The 15636-nt window shown below is 35.6% G+C and overlaps 2 protein-coding genes across 6 annotated transcripts in view; one reads left to right on the top strand and one right to left on the bottom strand.

Moving 5' to 3' along the window:
- The window catches only part of Gug (arginine-glutamic acid dipeptide repeats grunge), a 565908-nt gene extending 559243 nt beyond the window's left edge, over window positions 1-6665 (top strand). For all 5 annotated transcript variants that reach the window (XM_090408198.1, XM_090408202.1, XM_090408199.1 and 2 more), the window contains one exon: window positions 5403-6665. In XM_090408198.1, the coding sequence (XP_090264324.1) occupies window positions 5403-5484 (82 nt within the window). In that variant the 3' untranslated portion in view covers window positions 5485-6665. The remainder of the gene's footprint in view (window positions 1-5402) is intronic.
- Window positions 1-15636, bottom strand: part of LOC150096521 (acetyl-coenzyme A transporter 1) — a 232696-nt gene that overhangs the window by 5728 nt on the left and 211332 nt on the right. The window lies entirely within an intron of this gene.

Genomic DNA, 15636 nt, shown 5'->3' with positions numbered 1-15636 from the left:
ATTACTTTAGGAAGTAAAGCAGAATATAATAGACGAGACAGAAATGATTTTTATTTTATTAATAAAATGAAACAGTTCTAAAACACATACATTTTAAAAGAAGCAAGCCAAAACAAGAAGAATGTTATGCAACTTATTGCAGTAGATTATTATCTAAAAAACTAAGTTTTGTGGTTCTGTTTAAGTAATCTGAAGCCTTGTTTTAAAGACAAAAAAACTCTTAGCCCACAAATAGGTATACTTTTTAAGAAATCTTTCATGGATGGGAACCATACATATATGGCTCCTATCAATTAACTCTAATTGATAGTGCTATCAATTAGAGTTAATCGATAGCACTATTTGAGATTAAGTTCCTGAAACCTCCAGCAAACTTTTTCTTTACATAGTCCAGAAATTCGGCTCTAGAAACCAAGCATGGAATTTTATCTAGACATTTCAGGCCTCCAATAAGCAATGAAATGGAGATGATATTCATTTCCCACCAAAAGACAATCACAAGCATCCATGGAGCTGTGATTGATCAGGCATGTGTTTTAGTTCATTCCAGAATTTCTTGCACAAACCCGGTGGGACTTGATGTTGTTATTCTCTTCTGAAGTATCGAGGAATAGAGCTGGTTCTCATTGTATCTACACACACACGAGCGGTGTGGTGACTTGCCAGGGCTGCTGTTTTAAGGGTTCAAGCATTACAATCCCAACTTTTGCCTGTGAGCTTGTTTAGGATTTGTTCTTGGCAGATTCCAACCAAAAAAAAAAAAAAAAAAAAAGCTGACACCAAGATAGCAATGGTTACGTTTATTGATTAGAGGTCTTTTGAAAAATTAATTTGTTTTCTGTGGTTTTCTTGATTATTTAGGTGGAAAGGAAGTATCCAGCTTTCAAAGTAATTTGCATGAGCACAGATCTTTGCTTAGTGTTTCCTCGAATCAATTACTATACTATAATGTTAGTATAGATGAAATGAAATAAACCTTTATTACTGGAGATCATTTGTTCTAGTATTTTTAGCTGTTCCATATGACATCCTTTTTGGTATCCAACTTCTACAAGGGTGGTCTGAAACGTTTTCCGCCTCAACAATAGATGGCAACAATATAGGCACGATTTTTTTTTTCTAAGCATCCATGTGAAATTGCAAGTCATTCTATCAAGTTTGTTTTATACAGCTGTCAAGCAAAAGTGTTGTCTGTATCATTTGAAATGGATAAAATTGAGTATCGTGCGGTTATAAAATTCTTTGTAAAAGGTTTAAAGGCAAAAGAAATTCACTCGAAGTTCATGAGCACCCTTCTCCTTCATTTTCGACAATTAAGAATGGGTTGCCAAGTTTAAATGTGGCCATACCAGCCTTGAAGATAATTCACTTGAAGGACGTCCAGAAAGTGTAACCGGTGAGTCAAAGTGCTGAGATATAGGCATTTCAAAAGAATGTGTAGGATATATTTTGCATGAAGAATTGCAAATGAAAAAGCTTTGCACAAGACAGGTGCCACGCCTACTCACAGCAGATCAAAAACACATTTGCATGAAAATCTCTGAACAGTGCTTGGAGCGTTTTAACAATAAAACTGATTTTGTGCATTGATTTATTACTATGGATGAGACTTGGATTCACTATTACACACCAAAGTCGAAACAGTGGACAGAAGCCGGTTCCATCAGCAGGAAAGGTCATGGCATCAGTGTTTTGGGATGTTAAAGGCATTTTGTTTATTAATTATCTTGAAAAGGGTATAACAATAATCGGGGAATATTATTCCGATCTTTTAACCAGACTAGATGAAAAAAATTTGTGAGAAAAGACGCAGTTTGCAGAAGAAAAACATCACCTTTCATCAGGGCAATGTACTTGCCCACAAAGGTGTTTTGGCAATGGGAAAATTAAGGATGTGCACTATGAATTCTTGGAACATCCACACCATTCCTCAGATTTGCCTCTCTCTGACTTCTGTCTCTTCCCAAAACTTAAAACTCTTCCTTGCTGGTCAGCGTTTTTTTTTTTTTTTTTTAATAAATCAAGAGGTGATTGTAGCTGTAGAGGGGCATTTTGCAGATCTTACTGAGAACTACTACAGGGATGGGATAATGGCACTGGAGCAGACTGGAATAAATGTATTAGTTTTAAGGGAGATTATGTTGAAAAATAAAAATAAATTCATTCTTTCATTGTTAGGCCGAGAACTTCTCACACCACCCTCGTATGTGGGGGGAGCTTCTATTTTTAGTGAAATCCTAGAGAGGATAATCCTTTCAAAAATTTTGTAAGGAGTGCAGGGCAAAGCTATTATTGTTTGGTTCGTGCCATTTATTACTGAGAAGAAACTGCTGTTATTCATTTTAGTTAAAGAATCCTAGTTCAATTGTCTATATATGATGAAAATAAGACAACTGAAAACCATTCAGGAAATTAGAGAAGAATTACACTATCAAATTAAAACAGTTATGGAGATGTAAACAGAATGCCCATTAAAAGATTTCCTCAAAGTTTCCAAAACAGAATAAAAAGTTGTATCTTGAACTCTTAAGAAAGTGAATTGGTAGGTAGGAAGGATTTTCATGTCCAGTCACCACCCTACATTAAGCACAGGGGCCGCTCATTGCTTGTGGTACATGAACCTAAAGGCATTCCAGGTCATACATTTAATCACAGTATAACTTATAATCCAAACTTGCCACTACTACTACTTATTTATAACAACATAGACTTAGATTAGATAAAGATGCAATGTTCGAATGGCCTGATATGTGCAAATAGTCTCATCATAGCTAGGTTACCATCTATCTTATCTGCTCTTAAGCCTAGTTATAGATCTTCACAGTCTCAGATGGAGACAAATCCCCCAATCTGAACATGAGTCAATAGATGGCAGCTCTTCTAAGCACGATACCCAGGTTGTCTGCAGAAAAAAATTACTGTATAGATTTGCTTAGTATTAACTTGGCTGCTTGGAATCAGAAGAAAATTACGTATAAATTGATATTAAATATGTGAATCTGTGGAGGCACAGGAATATGAATGTGCCACACAGCAGTCAAGATGGCATGTTCAGAATTTTCCCACCTGAGAATACGCTAATGATTTCAAATGATCCTTCCATAAATATATACAGTAAACCCTCGATTTAATGGATACTAGGAGCTAAGGGGTGTCCATAAATTGCAAATTTTTTTAAAATAAAAATATCTGTAACATTATGCTGCAATTTTATCAATATTAGCGCTGTAATAACAAAAAATTGTTTTAGACACAATTTTTACACTTTTAGGTAAGTTAATGTTTGATGTTGAGTCACTTGGTTTAGGTAATCCTGCTTTGAAAAAACTATCACTTTTTATGAACTTTTGAATTCTGCTGTTTTTTATAATTAACTCCCTAAAATTATGAAAATGTGTGTAATAAAACTGCCACAGAAAGTCACACCACGCGACAACAGAACCAATTACAGTGCGATTGGTATGATCACGTCCTAATCATTCGCCGAACATGTTTTATGAGCGGTGACTCATTTATGTCAGCTAAATTACTAGTGTTTTTCCAACATATGGCCTATTCGCCATACGGACTGGAAATTTTGTCCGTAAAATCAAGGGATCGATTTATCAAGATGCCATTAGTGTGCACTATATTTTACAAGCAGCAGCCAAGGTACAGAAGTCTTGAAATGCTGTTTGGCAAACCAGGATCATCTCCAAAGATACCTGGCCATATACTGATGGACAAATGCTGATGTCTTGACCCACATGCTGATTGTTATGATAAATGAATTCACCTGTGAAAATCACGTGAGAGAAATCATTGGTTCCACACATATACAAGGTTGTAGAAAAAACTAGGAAAAGTATGGGTTAAAGCCAATTTTAATACAACTGCTTGGAAGATACTATCACTGTGTGGATTCTGTTACCATATGAAGTATGCTTAACTCCTTTGCATCAAGCTCAAAAAGGATAATCAGGAAAAAACCTCATGATAAAGCTAACTTATTGCTTCATCTCATTATCCATAAAATAGAAGAAATTCCACTCAGAGGGCATCTTAACTGTTCCTGATAAGGAAACTTGCACCAAATCAAGGACCCATTAGAAGAATTTGGAATTCTTGTGTGTAGGAATTATGTCCTAGAATCTATAATAAATTTAGTTTAATCCTTGTGTAAGCAAACGAAGTTGTGCCTGAAAATATCTTCAGGACTGTGGTAAGGTAGTGCAACACCAGGCACCTCCAAGCAAAGGTGGAGCAAGCTCTCATCAATCTTTGTCTCAGTATCTCCCATAATGCAAAGCACATCTCCTTGCTGACATGTATACTGCTATGCATTAAGGGAAGGGCCACTACCCAGACCGGTTTTAACCTTTATTGAGGTCTCGTCAGTGGGAGGCAGACCCAATAGGAGAGGTCATATTTACCTATAGGAGTTGACAACAGGTGTTGCACTGCCTTACCCCAGTCCTGAAGATATTTTCAGGTGCAAACTTTGTTTGCTTACACTTTGATAAAGGATTAAACTAAATTTATTATAGTCTAACCAAGTGAAAAATAAACTTCCAACATCTTTCTCTAAATCCAGAGTAATTCAATAATAAGGTGATACATCTGTTGGCAACTCCTATAGGTAAATATGACCTCTCCTATTGCTTCTGCCTTAGCATCTCCACGGTTGGGTCTGTCTCCCACTGACGAGATCTCAATAAAGGTTGAAACCGGCCTGGGTAGCGGCCCTTCCCTTAATGCATAGCAGTATACATGTCCACAAGGAGATGTGCTTTGCATTATGGGAGATACTAAGACAAGGAGTGATGAGAGCTTGGTCCACCTGTGCTCGGAGTTGCCTGGTGTTACCTTACCTCAGTCCCGAAGATATTTTCAGGTGTAAACTTTGTTTGCTTACACTTGGATAAAGGATTAAACTAAATTTATTATTGTCTAACCAAGTGAAAAATAAACTTCCGACATCCTAGAATCTATATATTTACCATCCATCGTCAGTACAAGTAGGCTCTTTGCCCTTTATGCTGTTTCAAATGCCAAACCTGTGGCTGTCAAGAGCATGAGATTAAGAACCATGCCAAAGGACACAATCAAGACCCAGAAGTTGTATATCACATGTAGTAGGACATTGCTGAATAGCATTCTCAATAGAGCAAATCAGAGGGGGAGATATTGTTTCATTCCTGAAAACACACCAAAATTGGATATGCTGCCAAATCGATGAAATGATTTTTTTTTTATTTAAAAAAAATTGTAGAAAGTTTTTTGTTTTTCCACCTTCCAAAAATAGCTGTTTATAAATTAACTCTGATTTTGGTAGTAAATATGCATGCAGACTTCTGATCTGTAGTTTAATTTTAATTGCATACGCTTGCTGAATGTGTTTTTTTTTTTATATCCATTCTTAGGCAGCAACAGCAACGAGAACGGGAAATGAAACTTCGGACATTAGAAGAAGCTGCACGGGGAGGTCGCCCGCCTTTGAATTGAATTGCAATTTCTAAGTGAGATTATTACTCTGCTCAGAAAAGCACACAGGTTCTTGTACAGTACACTGAAGTCTTTTTAAAGGACTGTGCAGTTGTTTTCATAAGCGTTAATTTAATTAGGATTCTTGAAGATCAGATCAACTGAAAATGTTTAAGGATCATGTATATATTTTTAGATAGTAATGCAAAGTTGTACAGTTATTGCTAAAACATACGAACTGAGAAAGTTTCACAAAATTTTCGTTATAGGTAATGATCTGATGAACATAAAATGTAAATAACATGTGTGAAGAAACTCTTGTTATATGAGACATTATGGGGGTTCTAGCGAAGTGTTTTTTACACTGCATCTGTACCCTCAATTTCTATATGCACCATTTGTACAGCATTTAAATAGTGTGAATATTGTTTTCATCTTTTTACATGTTCATAACTTTCATCATCAGGAATCACAACAGTTGCCTTAGAATAAGTTGGATCCTTCATACAGTGCAAAAACAGTTTTTTATCATGGTAAGCACTTCATATTTAAAGTTTCCCTTTTTTCTGTTGTCTTGTGAATACAATATGCAACATAATGTAGTATTTTTTAAAATTGGAAATGCCAATGTTATTTACTTTAACTGACAGTTTTCAGGAAACACGGACTTTGCAGATATGGATTTTGTTGAAAATTTTTTTGAGAAAAAGAACAAGTCTGTATATACTTGTTATATATATATAATGAGATATTGAATCATTAAAAGTTAAACTTTAAATCAAATTGTTTATCGTAAATATATTACAGTAATTGTTAAGTGGGAGCACTTGAAAAAAAAAGCACAAAATTTTTCTTTGTAGCTGGTTGGTTAAGAGATTGGTCTGTTGTCAGTGTACTAGTATTTTTCTAATAGAGACCCAAACTTCTGATGTGTGTGTACATATATATATATACATATATATAAAGTGTGTATATGTATATATACACCAAAGCACACATTATATACATTGTAAACTTCTGTTTGTAGTAATTTTTAGCAAGACAGATGGACCAGTAGTTTTCTACTGTACTGACTTACTCCGTAAAAAAATGCGTGACCATCAGTGTACTATTGGTAATAAATATGTCTATGTACAGTATGTTCTGTCTTTGTTGCTTTTTTTATAGCAAAGTACTACAATAAATAAAATGTTTTTACTTGCCATGTTGTTATAAGTAATAATGTAAGTACTGCAAACAATATTTAAATAAATTTAAAAGAATTAGACACCAGCCTAAGCATTTTCACCTTCAAAAATCCTTATCACCTTGCTCTTACCATCTAAGAAAGCAAATTAAATTAAATTATTTTTTTAATAACTTATTGCCACTGTGCTTTGGTTAGAAAAGTCTAGCTTTAAAATATAATTATTTATCTTTTTGACCTAAGGTTTTCTGACACTAATAATAAATATTGGAGCTGATCCTCACATAGTTCTTGCTATCATTTAGTGATAATCAAACCAGCACTATAAATATACATGAAAAAATTGCTTTGTTACATGATATTTTATGTGTATATTATTTGTTACATATAAAGTTGACATCTGTGTGTTACAAAAGTGTTGAGCATGTTTGTAATAGAACACTATTTTAAACTTAACGAAACAAAAGATATGACATAGGTATAAAGAAATTAAAGACTAGGAAGTTTCAAAATACATAATTTCAAAGGATCTTTGAGTATCTAAAGTTGAAAAACCCAATTGTGAACCAGGAGTTTTCTATGCAAGAGATTTCCAGATATTCAAATTATTAGTTCTCCACATTATAAAGATGGATATTCAGCCTATTCATAAATGTGCCAAAGATTGAAATCCATACTATCATTACACAGCCTTTTCTCCACACATTAAACACCATTTAGATATTGATTTTTTGCTCCCAATATGACAAAATTATAATTGCTTAAATTTTTTTTGAAATGGATCACAATCCAGAACAATAGCTTGCAGAATTTGCATCCTTGAAACTGAACATCTCAATCCTGATCCCTAGCCAGGACAAACTTACATATGTATTACATGGAAAGAAAATGTACAGCATTGCACAAATGTAGGGACATGACACACAGTGTGAGGAAAAAATCCAAGTATCTTGAATACCATAGTTACAGCAGGCTCCCAGACAGCTACCTAGTAAAACTACTTTACCATATACAAGGGTGGACTGAAAAGTTCTCGGCCTTGACCATAGATGGCAACACTATCGGCAAGATTTTTTATTTCTTGTTTTCTAAAGTTGGTACACCAGTCATAAGCATCCATGTGAAATTGCAAGTCATTCTATCAAGCACTTTGTTTTATACAGCTGTCTGAAGCAAAAGTGTTGTCTGTATCACTTGAAAATGAATAAAATTGAGTATCTTGTGGTTATACAATTCTTTGTAAAAGAAGGTCTTATGGCAAAAGAAATTCATTCCAAGTTCATAAAAGTTTATGGGGCACTCTTCTCCTTTGTTTTCAACAATTAAGAAATGGGCTGCCGAGTTTAAACGTGACCGTACCAGACTTGAAGATGATCCATGTTCCAGGATCATCTTGTAAAGTTTAACACCACCAGAAATCAAAAATCACGTGCACGATATGGTGTTGGATAACCGGTGAGTCAAAGTGCATGAAATTGCTGAGACTATAGGCATTTCAAAAGAATGTGTATAGTAGGATATATTTTGTATGAAGAATTGCAAATGAAAAAGCTTTGCACAAGGTGGGTGCCATGCTTGCTCACAGCAGATCAAAAACACATTCGCATGAAAATTTCAGAACAGTATTTGGAGCATTTTAACAAGAATAAAACTGATTTTGTGTGTCGATTTATTACTATGGATGAGACTTGGATTCACCATTACACACCAAAATCCAAACAGCAATCAAAACAGTGCACATAAGCCGGTTGTTCAGTGCCAAAGAAGAAAAAGTCGGTTCCATCAACAGGAAAGGTCATGGCATGTTCAAGGCATTTTGTTTATTAATTATCTTGAAAAGGGGAAAACAATAACCAGGGAATATTATTCCGATCTTTTAACCAGACTAGACTGAAAAAATTCCTCAGAAAAGATCCGGTTTGCAGAAGAAAAAAATCATCTTTCATGAGGACAATGCATCTGCCCACAAATGTGTTTTTGGCAATGGGAAAATTATGGAATGTGCACTATGAATTGTTGGAACATCCAACCTATTCCCCAGATTCAGTTCCCTCTGACGTCCATCTCTTCCTCGCTGGTCAGCATTTTTCTTCAAATCAAGAGGTGATTGCAGCTGTAGAAGGGTATTTTGCAGCTCTTACTGAGAATCACTACAGCGACGGGTTAATGGCTGGAGTATCGCTGGAATAAATGTATTAGTCTTGAGGGAGATTATGTTGAAAAATAAAAATAATTTTCAAAATATAAATTCGATTTTTTCATTGTTAGGCCGAGAAAATTTCAGACCTCTGTCATGTGTGTATGTGTGTATATATATATAGTGCTGTTGGAGAGCTCCGGAAAGATTTGTGATTTTTGTTGATTTATGAAGTGTTTTCTTGGAGTATTTTTAGTATATTATTGTACTATAGTATTTTATAACATAATTGCAGAAATATTATTAGTTTTTACCACTCTTAAAAATGGCACTGAAAACTCGTCATAACAAGGCAGTGTGTGTCTAAAGCTCAAGTTGTTGCTATGAGGAAAGCATGTGTCCTGATGAACAAAGGTATTGCTGCAGTGATGATGATAATTTATCTGAGAATAAGTTGACATTAGAAATGTCTCGATTAATAGAAATTATTAGAAAATCGACTAGGCAATTGTTGGAAAAATGTTAGACATGTTAAGAAAAAGGATCAGAATAGGCAGGAAAGTACTAAACTTAGTAATCAAAATATTAATAACAACAAGGTCAGTTAAGATCGAAGAAAAAAGAACTAATATGGTATGGCGACTCAATTTTACAATTTGTTTTTGCCAAGGGAGTCACCAGTTTCCCTGGAGCAAAAATTAAAAATATGACAAATATAACTAAAAACAAAACAAAAAAAAAATAATTAGGATTTGGTAGGAACTAATAATTTAACTAGTGACAAATAATAGTATGAGAGAAGATATGAAAGGTCTGTTGAAAGAAGCGAGAAAGAAATTGTGAGAGTAAAAATTGTAAGATTACTAACCAGATGTGACAGTACTGAGTTAAGAAGGAGGACGATGATAGCAAATGATTTCACACGCAGGCTGTGTACATGATATGGATGCGAGTTTTTAGATGTGTGGGGTATGTTTGATGGCAGAAAAGACTTGTATAAGAAGGATGGACTTGAATTCATTTGGCATCAGAAGCCTGAAGAAATTACTTTTTAGTATGAGACCTAATGCAAGAGTCAGAGAAATTAAATTATCAAAGGAGGAATGGGGAAAAATGTGTGTGAAAGTTCAGCTATAGTATGCAAACATGATAAAGATATGAATGTCTTCGAACATGGTTATGTATGTGGCGAAGGGGTGGAATAATATGCTTTGGATTCAGACCTTTTAAGTATGTCTGGGGAGGGAAAAGAGAAAATTTAAGAAGAAGACCAAATAGATTGCATATCTAATTATAAGAATAGGCTAGGTGGTAATTTATTATGTCTATACACAAAAGCCAGGAGTATTAGAAACAAAGGGGTTGAGTTTGTTGCTTTATTGAATACGATGCGGCCTAAGATTGTTGGCATTAGTGAAACCTGACTATCAGAATTAGATATGGTAAGTGGGATCGAGTGCAATGGGTATACTATTTTTAGGAATGACTGAAGAAATAGGAGAGGAGGAGTGCTACTAATGATATCAGATGACTTAAGTTCAGTTAGTGTAGAAACACAGAAAACAATGTCCTAGTGGTGAGTTTGAGTCTATCTGGTGTGAAGTGGAGATTAACAGAATGAAATACGAGGGTGGTCTGAGAAGTTCTCAGTCTAACAATGAAAAAACAAATTAATACTTTCAAAATTATTTTTATTTTTCAACATAATCTTCTTTAAGACTAATACATTACTTAAGACAGTAACGTTTCAGCGCCATCATCCCATCACTAGTGGTTCTCAGTAAGAGCTGCAAAACAAAATAATCCTCTACAGTTGCAATCACTTCTTGATTTGAAGAAAACACACTAACCAGTGAAGAAGAGTTTTAGTTTTGGGAAGAGATAGAAGTCAGAGGGAGACGAATCTGGGGAACAGGATGGATGTTCCAACATTTCATAGTGCAGATCCCTTAATTTTCCCATTGCCAAAACACCTTTGTGGGCAGGTGCACTGTCCTCATAAAAGATGATTTTTCTCTTCTGCAAACCAGGTCTTTTCTTGCAAATTTTTTTGTCTCGTATGGTTAAAAGATATTGGAACAATATTTCCTGGTTATTGTTTTACCCTTTTCATGATAATTAATAAACAAAATGCTTTGAGCATCCCAAAACTCCGATGCCATGACCTTTCCTGCTGATGGAACAGTCTTCTTTGGTACTGAGTGGCTTTTGTCTACTGTTTGGATTCTGGTGTGTAATGGTGAATCCAAGTCTCATCCATAGTAATAAATCGACACACAAAATCAGCTTTATTCTTGTTAAAACGCTCCAATCGCTGTTCAGAGATTTTCATGAGAGAGTGTTTTTGATCTTCTGTGAACAAGCGCAGCACCCATCTTGTACAAAGCATATCCTACACATTCTTTTGAAATGCCTATAGTCTCAGCAATTTCACACACTTGATCAATGATTGCTGGTGTTGTTACACTTTTTGGACATCCTAAAAATGAAGATGATCCGTCACACGGATCATCTTCAAGGTTAGTACGGCCACGTTTAAACTCGTACAGCCAATTTGTAAATTGTCGAAAAGGAAGGAGAAGAGTGTCCATAAACTTTTATGAACTTCGAATGAATTTCTTTTTGCCGTTAAACCTTTTACTAAGAATTTTATAACTGCATGATACTCAATTTTATCCATTTTCAAGAAATACAGGCAACGCTTTTGCTTCAGACAAATGTATAAAACAAACTACTTGATAGCATGACTTGCAATTTCACATGGATGCTTAAGACAAATGTACCAACTAAAAAAAAAAAAAAATCTTGCCGATAGTGTTGCCATCTATGGTCAAAGCTGAGAACTTTTCAGACCACCCTTGTATATGGTGGGGTGTTGCTACAGACCCTGCGGCTCAGTTGCAAGAGATGAAGAAATGCATTGCCAATTTAGCCTTATGGGTACCAAAAGAATGATCATTATGGGCGATGTCAATTTTCCAAACATTGATTGGGTAGAAGAAAAATCTCATGATAAGAAAGAGGAGGAATAGCATCAGAAGGGATCTCTGTCAAGAATATGGCAATTTTACCACCAATTGGTGACAGCGATCATGTGCTTTCTTGAGAAGTACCTAATTGTATTGATGCTCCGATTAAAACAGGTTTTATCCTGATTTACAAAGCTGGAATTATGATCAACTTGGGAGAATACTATCTTTGGTCCCATGGTATCAGTTACTGAATGAGAAAAATGTCAGTAATGCATGGGAAGCTTTGAAAAAGTGCTTAAATGAGTTGGAGCGAAATGGATATGCAACCTTATTAAGCAAGAGATCCACAAGAAGATGTGGAAAAAATATCGTGAGAATAAGAATGAGAGGAGTTATGAAATATATAAAGCTCATGTCAGAAAAGAACCGAGTATTGTGAGGAAAGCTAAATCACAGTATGAAAAGAAATTGGCCATGCAAGCTAAAGGAATGAATGTGGAAGAATAACTTTATGGAATGCAGATGGTACTCGAGTGTCAGAAACTAATGAGATTGTTCAGTTAATGAGTGCTCACTTTGCTAATATATATCAACCAGGTGTATGTAACATGGCACACAGTTCCACTGCTACCTTGGATGAAGAGTTAGAGGTACATCAAAATGAGGTTGAAGAGCTGTTGTATAACCTGGATAAGAATTTGTCAATAGGGACATATGGAATATCAGCCTGTTTGCTAAGGGAATGTTCAATCAAATTGGCTACACCTTTCACATGTTCGTATAACTTAAGTCTCAAGCTCAGGAATGTATGACAGTTCCATTGTACAAGGGTGGTGCAAAAACTTATGTGTTTAACTACCGACCTATCAGTATCTCTGGTGTGGTAGTCAAGATTTTAGAGAAGTTGGTAAGAACTCGCATACAGAAATGGGTAGACAAACTTGGAAACTCTGCAAGGAACGGCATGGGTTTACTAAAGGAACGTCATATTTTATAACAATGTTACGGCCAAGTTGGATAAAGGGAATGGATAGCTATGATAATGTTGGATTTTTCTAAGGCATTTGATAGGATACTACACAAAAGGCTGCTGCATAAACTGCAGAATATGTGATTGGAATATAAACTCTTGACTTGTATTAGGGAATGGTTGACAGACATTATACAGTGGGTATGAATCTGCTAGATTTAAGGTGACCAGTGGCGTACCTCAGGGTTCAGTTCTTGGGCCATTATTGTTCAATCTATACATTAATGACATCATGGCAGGATCTAACATCAGATGTGCAATTGTTTGTCAATGATGCAAAGATAAGCAGGGCAATCAGGGATGCTACCGATATTCAGCAATTACAAAATGATTTGAATAAGCTGGAAATTTGAGCATACGAAAATGGCTATCAGTTTAAAGTTATGCACTTTGGCATGATTAGAGTTACAGCAGCATATTATATTATATTAGTGGGATTATGCTACAAGAAACTGAAGAAACAAGGGATTTTGGCGTATTGATATAGGAATTTGAAGTTCAAAGGTTACATAGCAAAAGTTACACATACAACTCGGAGGATAATTGCAATGTTGAAGCAAACCTTGACGTGTAAGGATGAGGAAGTCATTTGCCTCTCAAGGATTTGATAAGCCCACACCTGGATTATTGTGCACAGATTTGGTCTCCCGGATTCCAAGGTGATAAACAAGCTGTGGAAAGGGTGCAAAGAAGAGTTACAAAGATTATGGGATTTAGATTATGAGGACAGATTGCGAGTATGGTATGTGGATTGCAGACTGGAGAAAGAGGGATGATATGATAGAGGTCTATAAACTTTTGAATGGGTGTTATAGGATATCAACTGATAAAATTTTTTGTTATATGGAAGGCAGAGATGGAACAGAGGAACATCCATGGAAGTTAAGTTTATCCTCAGTCAAGAGTCTCCCTGGAGATCTCAGATGATAATAATATGGAAAGAAACATATATATATGAAAAGAAAATTGAGCAGTGTTGCACTAGCACATAAAAATGGCATGATGAATACCCAGAGGAACAGGATACACACCGAGTGATAAGTAAAACCAAGAAGCTTGAATACCATATTTACAGCAGACTCCCAGAAATCCACCTAATAAAACTAACTACAAAGACAGCCTGCCTCCACCTCATATATATATATATATATATACACACACACACACACACTTAAATAAAGAGCTAATAGGCTTCATACATATATATATATATATATATATACACAGGGTGTCCCAAAATTCACGCAAGATTTAAATTTAGCGCCATTTGTGTGGCAAAGTGTTGCTAACGAGAAAAAAAAGACAGCGTGACAGCTGACAGTTCAGGGTTATTAAAAATGGAGCGCTACACGAAAGAACGCATTTTCATTGTTGAGCAATATTTTAAAAATAATTAAGGTTTGGCAGCTACAGTTCGCAATTTTCGTACAAAATATGGTCGGAATAGTGATTTAATTTCATCGACTGTGAAAAGATTCTTGCGTAATTAAAAAATTCAAGGAAACTGGATCAATTAGTGATCTTATACACTCTGGCCATCCTTCAACAAGTCGTTCAACAGAAAACATCGAAGCAGTTCGTGAGAGTGTTGCTGAGAGTCCAGGAACATCAATTCGGCACCGTGGTCTTGAATTGGGCATTTCGAGAAGCTCTCTACAGCGTATTCTTACGAAAGATTTGCATCTTTATGCTTACAAAGTTCAATTGACTCAAGAACTGAAGCCTACTGACCACACACAGCGAAGAGAGTTCGTTGAATGGATTATGGAACAACAACAAGTGGATGCTTATTTTTCGAACAAAATCATCTTCAGCGATGAGGCTCATTTTGATCTTTGGGCTGGAGGCATCATCAGTCCATTCTTCTTCGAAAATGCGGCTGGTAAGGCAATAACAGTTAATGGTGCTCGCTATCACGACATGATAATCCAGTTTTTTGTGCCTAAATTGCAAGATATGGACGACATGTGGTTTCAAACAAGACGGTGCCACATGCCATACAGCCTGAGAAACAATTCAATTACTGCATGAGTCATTTCCTGGTCGTGTAATTTCCCATGAATTGGCCGCTCGGATCATGTGACTTAACGCCGTTGGACTTTTTTGAAGTCTAAGGTTTATGCCAACAAGCCCATGACCACCCACGTCTTGAAGGAGGAAATTGAGCGCTGTATCAACGAAATTCAGCCACATTTATGCAAAACGGTCATGGAAAATTTCGACAAAAGAGTGTGCATGTGCCAGCAAAGCCGTGGAGGCCATTTACCCGATATGTTATTCCATGCATAACCCTATACTGTATACTTTATGAATCAATAAGACATTACAATTTTTAATTAAAAACCTGTGTTTTCTATCAAAATTACTTCTTGCGTGAATTTTGGGACACCCTGTATGTGTATGTATGTATATATATATATATATATATATGTGAAAAGTTTCTTTACCTAGGGAATAATATATACCAAGGATACCAAGTAATTTTATAAACTTGGTTTTTTTACTCCTTCTCCCAAGTAAGCAAAACAGTTAAGTTTGCGCCTGAACATAGTTCAAGTCTAAAGGTAGTGCAAAACCAGGACAACTCATTGTAAAGGTGGGTAAAGCTCTGATCACTCTTCTTAGTATTTCTTATAATGTAAAACACATCTCACTAAGAGATGTATACTGTTATACATAATGGGTTGGGGGTCACTACCCAGACCAGTTTCAATCTTTTTTTGAGGTCTCCTCAAGTGAGTAGCTAGACCCTGAAATACCAAGGTTTTTAGTAATACAGAGCCTTATCAACTTTACCTATACAAGTTGCTACAAGGTGCTTTTACTTTGAATAAGAAACTCTGGATGA

The sequence above is a fragment of the Typopeltis vanoorti genome, chromosome 18, assembly GCF_054136105.1.
Source record: "Typopeltis vanoorti isolate ZY-2024b chromosome 18, IOZ_Tvanoo_1.0, whole genome shotgun sequence".
Lineage (NCBI taxonomy): Eukaryota > Metazoa > Arthropoda > Arachnida > Uropygi > Thelyphonidae > Typopeltis > Typopeltis vanoorti.
This window is presented reverse-complemented; position numbering and strand designations above follow the sequence as displayed.